This window comes from Hibiscus syriacus, unplaced genomic scaffold (assembly GCF_006381635.1).
Source record: "Hibiscus syriacus cultivar Baekdansim isolate YM2019G1 unplaced genomic scaffold, ASM638163v2 tig00111064_pilon, whole genome shotgun sequence".
In the NCBI taxonomy this organism is placed as follows: Eukaryota; Viridiplantae; Streptophyta; class Magnoliopsida; order Malvales; family Malvaceae; genus Hibiscus; species Hibiscus syriacus.
The window spans coordinates 39395-51828 of record NW_024062968.1 but is presented as its reverse complement, the minus strand read 5'-3'; the positions used below and the strand labels follow the sequence as shown (position 1 = coordinate 51828).

General features: G+C 35.9%; 1 protein-coding gene across 2 annotated transcripts; it reads right to left on the bottom strand.

Moving 5' to 3' along the window:
* Positions 1 to 1917: 1917 nt before the first annotated feature.
* Positions 1918 to 12286, bottom strand: LOC120151667 (vesicle-fusing ATPase-like). 2 transcript variants are annotated; one of them, XM_039164048.1, is made up of 22 exons: positions 12035 to 12286; positions 11556 to 11651; positions 11397 to 11478; positions 11250 to 11300; positions 10693 to 10863; positions 10175 to 10329; positions 9975 to 10083; positions 6810 to 6909; positions 6668 to 6723; positions 6128 to 6193; positions 5910 to 5992; positions 5337 to 5470; positions 4742 to 4952; positions 4159 to 4290; positions 4024 to 4084; positions 3883 to 3942; positions 3630 to 3688; positions 3461 to 3542; positions 3019 to 3141; positions 2788 to 2853; positions 2097 to 2275; positions 1918 to 2055 (listed from the first exon to the last, which is right to left on the bottom strand). In XM_039164048.1, the coding sequence occupies exons 1-21, from the start codon at positions 12217 to 12219 to the stop codon at positions 2132 to 2134; spliced, it is 2226 nt and encodes a 741-aa protein (XP_039019979.1). In that variant the 5' UTR covers positions 12220 to 12286; the 3' UTR covers positions 1918 to 2055; positions 2097 to 2131. The 2 variants fall into 2 exon arrangements, with proteins under 2 accessions (XP_039019979.1, XP_039019978.1); XM_039164047.1 differs by having other exon boundaries at positions 1918 to 2275.
* Between the last annotated feature and the right edge of the window lie 148 nt (positions 12287 to 12434).

The window sequence follows — 12434 nt, the reverse complement described above, 5'->3', positions numbered from 1 at the left end:
TAATTAACGTATATCTAAAGAACAGAGGCAAAACATAAGATGGACTAGTGGGGCTATGGCTCCTCCAAATGTTAAAAAATAATAATTTATACCCTTAAAATTTTTTAAAAATTCAATTTGTCCCCTCAATTTTTTTAGAAATTCAGATTAAACTTTAAAGTTTTTTAATGTTCTTAATTAAACCCTCCCATAATATTTAAAAATTCTCATTAAGCCTCTCAAATTTTCAAAAATTTTAGTTATACCCTAATTTTTTAGAAAAATATATAAACTAAACCTTTCACAATTTTTAAAAAATTTAATTTAAACCTTTAAATTTTTTTGAAGTTTTACGTTGGCCCCCAAACTTTTTTCGTCAGGTTCAGCCACCGCCGAAGAAGTATAAATACGTACGTATTCAATGTGTGTTAAGACTTGTACTGTGGGGTTTGACTAAAAATATATCTGTATCTACTATAAATTTTTATTTATTTTTATAAAACGGGTCACATATGAATTTTTGAGACGATAAAATTCAAAGTACAAATTTCTAACTATTTATGATCCTCATATCATATGAATCCACACAAACCAAACTCGTCATTCATAAAACATGGTTGATGCAGCAGCCTTGGAAGCGAAGAAGTTTCACCACATACAACATTTGAATACATTTTCTCCTTTAAGGTGTCATAGGAGAGCAATCAATCTTTGTCTTGTTCATTATCAGGGAGAAATACACTGAATCTACATTTTCATATGCTTTGACCCAAAGCCAAGTGTTAGGCATCTTCTTGTGTGGTGGAAGTTTGTATAAAGACTAGGTGCCAAATTAATCAAAGAGTTGATATGACAAAAATTAAACCATCACATTTAGCAGGTAAGAAATAAATATCTTTACTTCTAGGAGTCCCCTACCAAACCCTAGAAGAACCCTTTATTCTATTTTATTAGCATACTCCCTCATAATGTTCAACTATATAACAAAATATTATATATATATATATATATTTCGTTTAAGTATCGCAAAATAATAAACTCATCAAATGACTTTAGAAATTAAGGAAAATATTGTTTTTAAAGGTTTTGGATTCGAGCAACTGCATACGTTTGTATGGTGTATACACATTGTCAATAATTAAAAAAAGATTATAAACAAATATCTAATTGTAACCATATGACTATTTCAATAGAAATATCAGAAATTAATCACAAAAAATATAATTATTACTAATAATATTGTTTTATACTTTCTATACATAATTGATAAATAAGTAACTACGCACATATAGTGGAATTTAAGTAGGGATGGGCATAGGTTAGGTTGGGTCGGACTTTTGGTCCACCGACCCGACACGAGAACAATGACTCTTCCACCTGAGATCCGACCCGAATGAAACAATATTTCACCCGACCCGATATATAATTTAAAAATCCAACCCGACCCGAAATAATAAAAAAAAATATTATTTTTATTCAATAAAAATAGTGACTTAATTAAAAATAATAATATATAGAGGGGTATTATTGTAATTATTCCTAAATATATAAGGTAAAATTATTTTTTTGGTGGGGTCGGGTCAAATATTTTTCAGCCTAAACCCGACCCGAACATCACATTTAAAAACTCAACCCGATCGGGTCGGGTTGGAACTTGTCAGATTCAGGTCCCATGTCCATCCCTAGATTTAACAAAAATTTATTTAAAAGTCATGATTAATTATGCAAGTAATTACTTCAATTTTCACTTCTGTAAGAATTAATTACAATTAATAAAATATTATATTTATATAATTCAGTTAATTAAACTTAAATCCAATTAACTGTTGATTTTTCAAACACGCCCTTAATTCGAGTTGTGCTTTACACAAATGACCATGTATATCGGAATGGTCCTAATATATTAGACATGTATCGTCGAGTTACAGAGTAGGGGGGAAAATTTATCAAGAGCTGAAATGGAACTGCAAAAAAGGCGTCGACTAACACTTTCCAAACATAAAATCTCCCATGACCTTCAACCAATGTCTAAAAATCATTACAAGAAAAGGAAACGACGGAAGCGAAATGGAGAAACCAAGTGGGATTGTGAAGATCTAATACGAGCGTATGAAAAATCGACCGAAAAGTAGAAACGAGCAAAATGCATGAATTAGAATCGGACGACATCCTGGAGGCAATCGTAAAAGTGAGAAATCTTAATCTTTTCCTTGCCGGAGTGGATTGCCTCTGCTCCTCCACCTTGCTCTCCTTGAGCTGCCATCTCAATCAACATATAAAGCTTCTTGATAGGCATCTAAAAATAAGGAGAAAACAGGTAACAAACAGTTAGTATGATAATATCAGATCTTTGTTGCTTTATCGAGCACGTTCTGTAGCTCAAACCATAGCCCAGTCCGAGATGTGTAAGGGAAGAATGAGAGGTAGATGGGATTGAATGTTTGATGCAGAATAAAAACATTAATGTGGAAGCGTTCGTTTATCTAAATCTCAAAGTTCTAGAAATAATCACAACTTGATAGATCATTCCACATATTCATGCACTCGCATCGTCACCTTACCTCAATTCTTTACTCATTCCACTCCACAAACACTTTGAACATGAAGACATGCAGAAACACGAGTATGCTAATACGCATGAAGAGGAGTATAAATGAAACAATATGCCTATGAATGATTCAAAATGAGCCAGACAGTTTAAACAAGATACCAAGGGGGTTCACTCAAGTTAAATCATGCTTGCTTAATAAAGGTAAAACCCGATACGACACTCAACGGGGGAAAATAATGCAATCTGTTTAAACTCACATCATTCAGGGCTTCCGCAGCTGCATTGACATCTTCTTCCGCAAATACGTTGAGTTGTTCCAAAACCTGGGGTAGAAAAAGCAGATTGAAGACATTTAACTCACCAATTAACATGGTATAAGAAAGGAGTCGGCGTTAACCGAAGCAAATGATGCCGGCAAGCCAAGGAAAGCAAAACAAAGCATCATACCCCTAGATGACTTAAAAGAACAAAAGGACAAACAATATTACCTTCTTTGCATCAGCTGTCTTCAATGTAGGAAGATGGTAGGTGACAGAGAAAGCATCACAAAGGCCAGCTGAATCTAAGAAGCCCACCTCACTCGTTGTCCCAAAAACCAGAAGCTTTTTTCCCTGAAAAATAGAAAAGAAAGAAGCAGCATTTACACATCTAAGTAACAATAAACTTAATTCAGATTAAAACGAGATTCTTAATTTACTTGTTTGGAATCAGATCTGGTTAACATATGAATCAGATTGCATCTTTTACAATGTTTAACTAGTAAGCAGCATGGGACTTCTTAATTGAGTATAAGGGAGAGAGCAGATATTATTCACATGGTTCAATTATTTTTTTAATTAAAATAAAATGGAAAAATTATATCTTCCCAAATAACTATTTGGAGTGTTTGATCATAATAAAATACAGAGATATAAAGGACCAAAGAGAAACCTTAGGAGGAAGACGTTTAAGTAGGACCAACAATGTCTGAGAATTTGAAAATTCGGGCCCAATAGCAACATACTCCAGTAGCCTGCAACAATAGTTAACCAATTATTCTTTCAACAATGCACCTTTCAAGTTAAATTAGTAGGTAGCATAAGTTTCTAGTTTCCCCTACCTTTCTATGTCATCAAGGATGATGATGCTCAAGGGTGACTTGTATGCATCCTCAAATACCTGCCAAAGGACACTAAATTCAAAATGTTCCTACTTTTTCTAATGTAAGCTATCCAGTTTGATGTCTGATGCACAAATATTGCCAGCCATCAATTGTCAAATGCAAAACAAAATATGTTGCAATATTTCTTCCAGCTATCAATTGTCAAATGCACAAATATCTTCCAGTATTTCAAGATATTGGCACCACTAACCTTAACAATGTGAACACATTTTGTACTCTCATGAAGGCCAATCATCGTTTCAGCCGAGACCTATAAAATTATAAAAAAACAATAATATTAACAAATAGAAGGTTGCAATATATTCATACGTGCAAAAGGTCGGGAGTTTACTATCTTGACGTATGGGAAATCACTATCAATGGCAACAGTAGCTGCCAAGGCTGTTTTGCCACTGTACAATTCAACTTAGATTCAGTTGAAGTTAAAGCTAAAAGATGTTTAAAAAACGAAACCCCTGCTACCTACCTTCCACTTGACCCTTCTAGAAGACAAGTAACAAGAGGACTTCCTTTGCTTACTTTGACCTGCTCTACCAGTAGCATGGCTCTCTGATAAATATGCTTATGCTGATCACCACAATACACCATGCCATTAAGTCTAAAATGTGAAATAATTCAGGAAAAGTTACTCAAACAATAGATACAACGCATATTCTGCTGAAAAACAAAAAAAGAAAAGACTTTAATTCCCCTAAAAGCCAACTTAAGGTTCAAGATAAACATTCATATTTTCCAAAGCCAACAGCAAAACAATTATCTTTAACCAAAGCAACTAAGAAATAGAACTAGGATGCAACAAAATAACTAACAGACGGCTGAACACAGAGCCTAAGAAACTACATGTGATACTTACAGCTTGCATTTTTGTTTAGGCAGTGCTCTAAAAATATTAAAAACTACAAAAGTTTAGGGCTTGGAGAATCATTGCCAAGACTATTGCCTTCTAAACCTACAACTAGAATAAAAGAATGATGAGAACCGAAGCAGGATGGAATCACATCTTGTAATCAAAGAACTGAAGATTGTACTAATTTGAAAAAAAAACCTACCTGCATCTTTCAAGGTCATCAGTTGAGGCTCCAAATGCAGGGACAATTTCACTGAGTGCATTGAGAAAATCTTCCATTGTAACTTTAATGTTCTCTTCATCCACTGGCTTGGTAAGATCATCCATACTTACTTGTCTATTCAAAGCAAAAGACACTGCACTTTTCACAACACCTTCAAGCTCTGCTCCACTATAATTCTTTGTACGAGCAGCTGAATACAAAACAAGTAGCCAGAAACTTGTAAGGCCTTCCCAAATGCTGGATACAGCTCAAGATCATTGTCAACACAATGTGCATATGCTTTAGAAAAAGAAAGTGAAAAGACAGGTAGATTAAGAAGATATTAATGATAAAAAATTTACTACCAAGTTTAATCATCCAGAGGACCCAGGAGAATATCTCACAATCTATTGAGAACAAAACTAAATAAAAGGAAAAGGTAAATTTAAATACAATCCTCAACATCTGTTAGCCCATGTATCTTTCAAAGCGGATGGAAAGTGGAATAATGAAATTAACTTCTGCTTTAATAGTTAACAACTTCAAAGCAGTGAAGAATATACATACTAGAATCATATATTACTAATGAACATACCAAGTTCTTGAAGGTTAACATCAGGAGCAAGAAAAGAGTTCTCTTTCATCTTGTTTGTGTGGATCTGAAGAATCTGAAAACGACCGTTTTCATCTGGAAGACTTATCTCAACTTGAACCTCCAAACGCCCTGGCCTACAGAAGAAAGGAGTTCAAATATGTAATTAAGATCAAGGCATTTCATACAGTAATAAAACTAATCAATCATCAATAAACTGAAAACCCACAAAACTCACAAAATACAAATAACATGTTATATAGTGTAATAATGCAGACAGCTTATTACATGTTTATTCCAGATCCTAAGTACAACTCTTAATCATAGGCCATCAAGTTCTCCATAAAAAACAAGATTTGGCTGTAACTCTAGAACACCTTTGGAAATTTTAAGGTCCACAATTCGCGACAATAAAATGCATCAAAATTTTGTTTCTAGTTAATGGTTGTTAACCAAGCTTCTTACTGCAGAGGTGATCTAATGTGACAAAGAAGTAGGCGGATCAATCGGTTTGCTTGGTGTGTGTATGTGTATGAGAAAGAGACAGAGGGAGAAATGGAGGAGGGAGGGAAGAACCTCAAAAGGGCCTCATCAAGTAAATCCTTTCTGTTGGTCATTCCAATAAGCAAAACATTGTTTAGAGACTCCACACCATCTATCTGAAAAGTAAATGAACCCTTTGTTAAAATAATCATATCATTAAGAGATGTTGGCCGCGAGAACCAAAGAAACAAGCATGAGATAAACAGTACTGATCTTTAAAACACAGGCATAGTCAGGAAATAGTCAGTGACCTTGGTAAGCAGCTGGTTCACAATGCTGTCATGAACTCCAGTACCATCTCTAGTTGAGCCTCTTGACTGGAAAATCAAAACAAAGTCACAAAATTATAACATGAAGAAAGTTCAACAATACAAATAAATAGCTTTACGTCAATTGTCATACTCAATAACATTGAATCTTTCATTGATTTGGAACACAGACAAAGGGTATAATATGTGACTAGGTCACATCACATATTCCTTCGTGTATTTAAGCTGATGTTTAACTTGAAATAACTTTTTTATGAAGATTGCCCTGGTTTTATTAGCATCTAAAACAACATGCATATAAATGTGCAAGCATACTTGATCTACATCAAAGAATGATTGTGGGACTTAAATAATATCCAATTCTGTTCAAGCATATTTCTACTATTTTATAATTCACTTTTTCAATATTTTAAAGAACACTGTGTACGGAGAGTTATGAAGGAAATTAGAAACATCTTGTAAAATTAGGTAAAGTACTATTGGGCTAGGGGACGCTTAGATGCATATAAAGTGGCCTTGTACCTTACAAATAGCATCAATCTCATCAAAAATTATGACATGCAAATCACTATCATCACCTGAGAAGTCAAAGGACACGGTTTTTCAGTATAAAATTAAAAGTGTAACCCAAAAAATTTAAAACTTGCTAGCACATATCTCTTACCACGAGTCCTTTGGTCATTTTCCGCATCTGCGAATAGGTCTCTAACATTCTTCTCAGTTTCACCAACAAATTTGCTCAGGACTTCAGGCCCATTAACAATCTAAGTACATACAGCAAGGAAAATATTGCATTATGTCAATTACAGTATTAAGTAATTGTCACCAAATAGGCAAACAAAATATTTAATCAAGTCAAATACAGAATCTCTGAAACATGAAGGTAAGTAAGCAGCCTCAAAACAAGGCAAGAAGATACTGTAAGGCAGAATTTTCTGAACGGATGTTACACACTCATGCAAAAAACAGCAACAGAAGAAGCATTGCGAAGGCAGAAACTACATGATGAACAAAAACAAGCATGCCAAAAGACAAACATTTTGCATGCCAGCTAAAAGTTTAATCAACATTGCGTCCTTAAAAAGCAATCCAAAATGCTATTGACACAAATAAAAGAAGACATCAGTAATACTTTTACCTATCAGTAGACACAACTCACAACTGAAAAGCTTCTCTCTAGGGCCCAGGTGTTTAAAAAAAAATAAAAGTGGTTTCTCCTCCGACAGTGTTTCGTCGTCCGCTGCCGCCGTCTGCCGCCACCGTCAGCAATCCGCCGCCATACTCGGACCACCGTTTGACGCCGTTTTTTCCTGGGATGGTCGTCCGCTCAAGGTGAACACAGATCTGGACCTTTTTTTGCGAAAAACTCTGTCATTCGTCGCAGATCTACACTCCGTCAACTGCAGATTTACGCCGCCTCCCGCCGGCCGAGTTCGACTCCGCCACATTACCGATCGCATCGCCTTATTGCGACCTAATCTCGAGCTTTCTAGTGTCGAGCATCGTTAAACAACTGAGAAATCACCATGGAACCCCAACCCCCGTCTTAGCCCAGCCGTCTTCGAGGGTTTGTTTCAGCTGGCGTGAGGCATTCTACCGTCCCTCCTTCATCATTTAGGATTTCACAACTCCTTGAACCAGACAGCAGTGGTGCAGCCGGTGATTTTCCTATGGAGTCTGCCAAGGAACTAGAAGCTAGAGTTAAGGCTCTAAAAGCACTAGTGGCAGATTTGAACAAGCGGGTAAAGGATTTAAAAATGAAGGAGAATGCAGTTTCACCAGGCAATTTTCTCAGAACCTCTGGATCCGCCGGTGCAGCCTCTTCTTCTTACTCCAGTAAAGACATACGTGAAAATGAGAAAGAAAAGGAGAGGTCAAAGTTTCGGAAACGGAACAAACGAGTTTTTACCAAACGCATGCTGGCCGGATTGAGGCAGTTTGGTAACTTCCCAATTCCCCGCATGCTGCTAGGAACGATGTTCTGGCAGCCTTGGCACGTGAGGCTGGTTGGACAGTTGAGTCCGACGGAACCACTTACTAACACTCTCCTATGCTCCAAAATCAACAAAATTTGGGAACTTATTCAGCGAGGTCGGGTGATAGTCTATTATCATCCAATCCTTTGAAGAAGTGCTTACAAGAAGGGAAACATAGAAATGGAAAGCTGTCTTTAGCACACGTAAAACCAGCTCTTTCTGGTGCTCATGTTGATCATAATGGATCCAAGGAGATCAATTCGAAAGGGTATTCCAATGTAAATTTGTCCGAAGTGGTGGGAAGTAGAAGAAACGGGTTTAATAATCAGTCAAAGGAAGGCCAACCAAATATCGTCAATGGGTTCAGAAAGGGTTGTTACACGATTTTTATCCAGAACCTTCCAGAGAAGATCCATTGGAAGAGACTTGGATCTATATTTGGCTCACATGGTCAAGTTATTGATGCATTAATTCCCAAAAAAAGAAACTCGAAAGGGTTTCGCTTTGGGTTTATTCGCTTTGCTACAATTGAAGAAGCAAGGACAACGATTTCTAAGATGAATGGTAATCATATTTACGGCAACAAAATTTGAGTCTCTCTGGCTAAATATAAACCTAGACAGTCTTTCTGGGTCCTCGACAGCTGTTCAAAGTAAGTCTGGGATGGAAGATCTTTCGAGGTTTAAACACTGTGAAGTTGAGGGTGCTGTGGACGAAGATAAACTTCAAGTGTTGAACAACTGTCTTGTTGGGTGGTGCAAGAACTTTATCAAGATTGGTAATCTTGCTAACCAAATACAAGCCAAAGGACTAGCGGGTTTCACGCTAATGAGAGCTGCTGGAAATGTAGTTCTAATGGTTTTTGAGGACTCGGATTTGTTGAGAAGCGTGAAGGAAGATAAGTTAGAGACTCTTGCAGAATGGTTTTCCAGAGTGGAAACTTGGTCAGAGAGTCTTGTGGTGGAGAGTCGGCGTGTGTGGTTAGTTTGCGAAGGTATTCCTTTTCACGCTTGGAATTGGGATACTTTCAAAAACATAGCTACTAAGTGGGGCAAGTTAATAGCAATTGATAACAGTTGTGAGTTCCCTTCGTCTTTTGACCGAGCTAAAATTCAAATTCTCAAGGGAGAATTGATGAGTTGTTAGAGTTGAAGGTCTGGGATAATTTATTCAAAATCTTGGTGCATGAAGTTGACCCTTCCTTCAAACCTAATTCTTGGGTCCCTGAAGATTGCGATATCTCTTTAGAACTTGTTCCTCCAATTGGACTGTGATTGTTCGACAGTTGTATTCAGAGGCGTTTTTTAGATTGTGGTTGTAATTGTTGGTTTTTTGTTTTGCTATGTTATCTTACATCTTGAGGTGTATTTTAGAAATAGGGTTATTGTCTTAGGGGCTTTTTGTTTGAAGATGTAAGATTTTTAGGTGATATGGTCTGTATTGGTTTTTATTCTCCTTTGAGGGTTCAGTGTTACCACTTGTACTTGGTCTTCTATTTAATAAAATATGAGGTACTATTTTCTCCCTTCCAGTGTTCTTCAACATACTTCTAAGTATGTGGAAGAATATGAAGGGAGTTTTTAATGAGACCTCCAACTTCTATAAAAAAAAAAATGCTATTGACACTAGAACAAGCATGGGATACATATATTTAAAAAAATGTCTCCTATCATCTACAGGCAAAGTGGCAAACTATTACAAGTAATTCAATGTCATATATGTTGAGATGAAACATAGACAAATACATCAGTTTCGTTCCATCTGAACCATGAATAATCCAGAATTATGATCAAAGAATGCCAGGCTCAAAATGATAAAAATCATGTTAACCAATATAGAGACAAACTCCAAACCTTAGGTTCCTTTCCATTCAACATCTTTCCAATTTGACGAGCCATGAGAGTTTTGCCAGTACCAGAAGGTCCATAAAGTAGCATGCCTTTAACATGCTTAATCCCCAATCTGGAACCTCAAGCCTTCCCGTCAGAAAAAATAAACAGATATCTGATATATAAATATTAAATAGTATGCTTAGAAGATTAAGTTATCTTACTTGTTAGTCACATGCGGAGGAAAGACACGAGAGCCAAAAGCTCTTCGAAATATATCAGCAAACTCTGCACTTAAGCCACCAATACCAAGTGATTGTAGATTAAATTCTTTGTGCCTAAAGATATTACTAATAGCAGCTTCACGTTGATTGACAACCTGCATCACAAAACATAATTCAGTGAGCCATTAAAGCTAGTCAAATCAAGTTGATTAAATTTAGGTTACTTAAACTGGGGGGTGAGTTTTGGACACAAGTATGCATCTGACACGGGGATTTTCAATATTTTCTATGTTTTACCATATGTTTAGAGGATCATACCCTAATACCCATATCCAAATGTGTTGAACACAAGTGTTAGATATAAGCACTTCAAAGAAAATAAAGAGTCGGAGCATAAAATCAAATTACAAATTTTGATAAGTGAATGTAAAACAAATCTAATCTCTATGAATGAAAGTGACATCTACAGGTCAAATATGCTATTAAAAAAAGCAACTAATAGAAAACTAATATATAACCTTTATCCCACTTGAATTTTGAGCATCAAAGATAAAGTAGGTATCACCGGAAATCATCCCCCTTTCAGGAGCACCGGATGTTTCTTGCCCCTCCAGCTGAGCTTGACTGATTGTGAAAATATAGTTATTACCATGATACTCAAATGTAACTTTTTGCCCCACAGTCATAACCTGCAAAAAGGAAACCAGTATCCTATGACTTCAACAAAAATCATTCAAATTTTCATCAATAGACAGGAAGAAATTTATTGTACATGTGTGCACGCATGAGGAAAGAGAGGAAGTAGCAAACAAGAGTTTTACATGACATGACAAAACCACAGTGGGTAATGCCATCAAGCAAATTATTTTCCAAAATATGAATTGATATGATATATGACAAAAAAATCTGACATAGGTATTTGAAAAAAAAATTCTCCAACGATCCTTTTGTTCAAAAACATAGATCTAAGGAAAAGGAATATAAATTTAGCCAATCCAAGCCAAAAATATAACCAGCAAAACAACTATAAATTAGAGCAAGCATTTTACAACAGGCAAATGGAAAATCGTCTTACCTGATTGATAAGCCTCTTTCTAAGTTGGTTGGCCAGAAGAACAGCATCAACCTACAAAAATAATAAACAGCAATTAACCCTACTGCCATCCATCGAAGCAATCCACTATCATCTAAGACACGAATATATCATATACTGCATATCTACCTGCTCATTTTTAGTACCCTTCTTCACAAATTCCAACTCAACCCTAAGCAATGCAAGGTTAAAATCTTGAAGAGGAATAAATCTACATGTTGAGGAGGGAAAACTGTTAGTGACAAGAAATTGTCTGCACGTCAAATTTTCAAAGCTAAGGGTAACTACCTGCTCACTGATACATTGTCACCATTAGAAACTTTTGCAAGCCGACGATGGGTAGCATTTAGGGAAATATATCCATTGCGTATGCTTTCATGAGGAGTATTTATAAGTTAAGGGTAACCAAAAGGTTAAAACCAAAAAAAGAAAAATCAAAGGAAACGCATTCTTAGTTCAAATACAAAGAACAAAAACATTTAAAACTAAAATATAAGTTTACAAGATATGGATATTCTAATAAATTGAAACAATTAACAAAATTACATCTCCTAAAATGATCAATCACAATAACATTGACTAAATTTATCAATTTACATTCCATAATTTCATGAAAATGTGCATAGAAACAAATAACTATTAACTGACAAAAACAGTGATGTATAAATTATGCTAGTCAGTCAATAAATTAGGAACAATTCGATAATTAATCGTGTAAAAAAGCTGTTAAACTGAAAATAAAGCTAAAAAATATCAAAAAAGGATATGATACGGAAAGAACGAAAGCATCGCCGATGTTAGCGAGGAAGAGTTTGGAACCAAGGACGGCGAAGCTTTGAAGATCGGAGGGCGAGCAATAAGCAAGATTAGTCAAGGCGAGATCCGCGGACGGTGTGCTGGTGACAAACATGGTTGCAACCGTAGCGGATTGCGATCCGAACCAGCCCGCCATAACTTTTTCGCATGAGATCTGTTGAAGAAATTAAGTTTATCTGCAGGGATGAGAAGAAAGAACGAAGAAATGAAGAAGTTTGATCGAAACGAAGGAATTGAAATGCCACGGGAAATAGTAAGGGGTAAACTGCCCCGATAGCCTCCTGACTATAGGTTAGTTTTTTAGCGTCCCTAAACTATGAAAAATTACAAAATGATCACTTGCGTTAATGA

What these genes read in the sequence shown, in the direction of transcription:
- LOC120151667 (XM_039164047.1), bottom strand. Translation starts at nt 12,219, where the DNA reads ATGGCGGGCTGGTTCGGATCGCAATCCGCTACGGTTGCAACCATGTTT. An exon ending in ATTTCCCATACGTCAAGATA is followed by an intron (nt 3,943 to 4,023) that starts GTAAACTCCCGA and finishes ATAATTTTATAG; the next exon opens with GTCTCGGCTGAAACGATGAT. An exon ending in TTAAACGTCTTCCTCCTAAG is followed by an intron (nt 3,142 to 3,460) that starts GTTTCTCTTTGG and finishes TCTATTTTTCAG; the next exon opens with GGAAAAAAGCTTCTGGTTTT.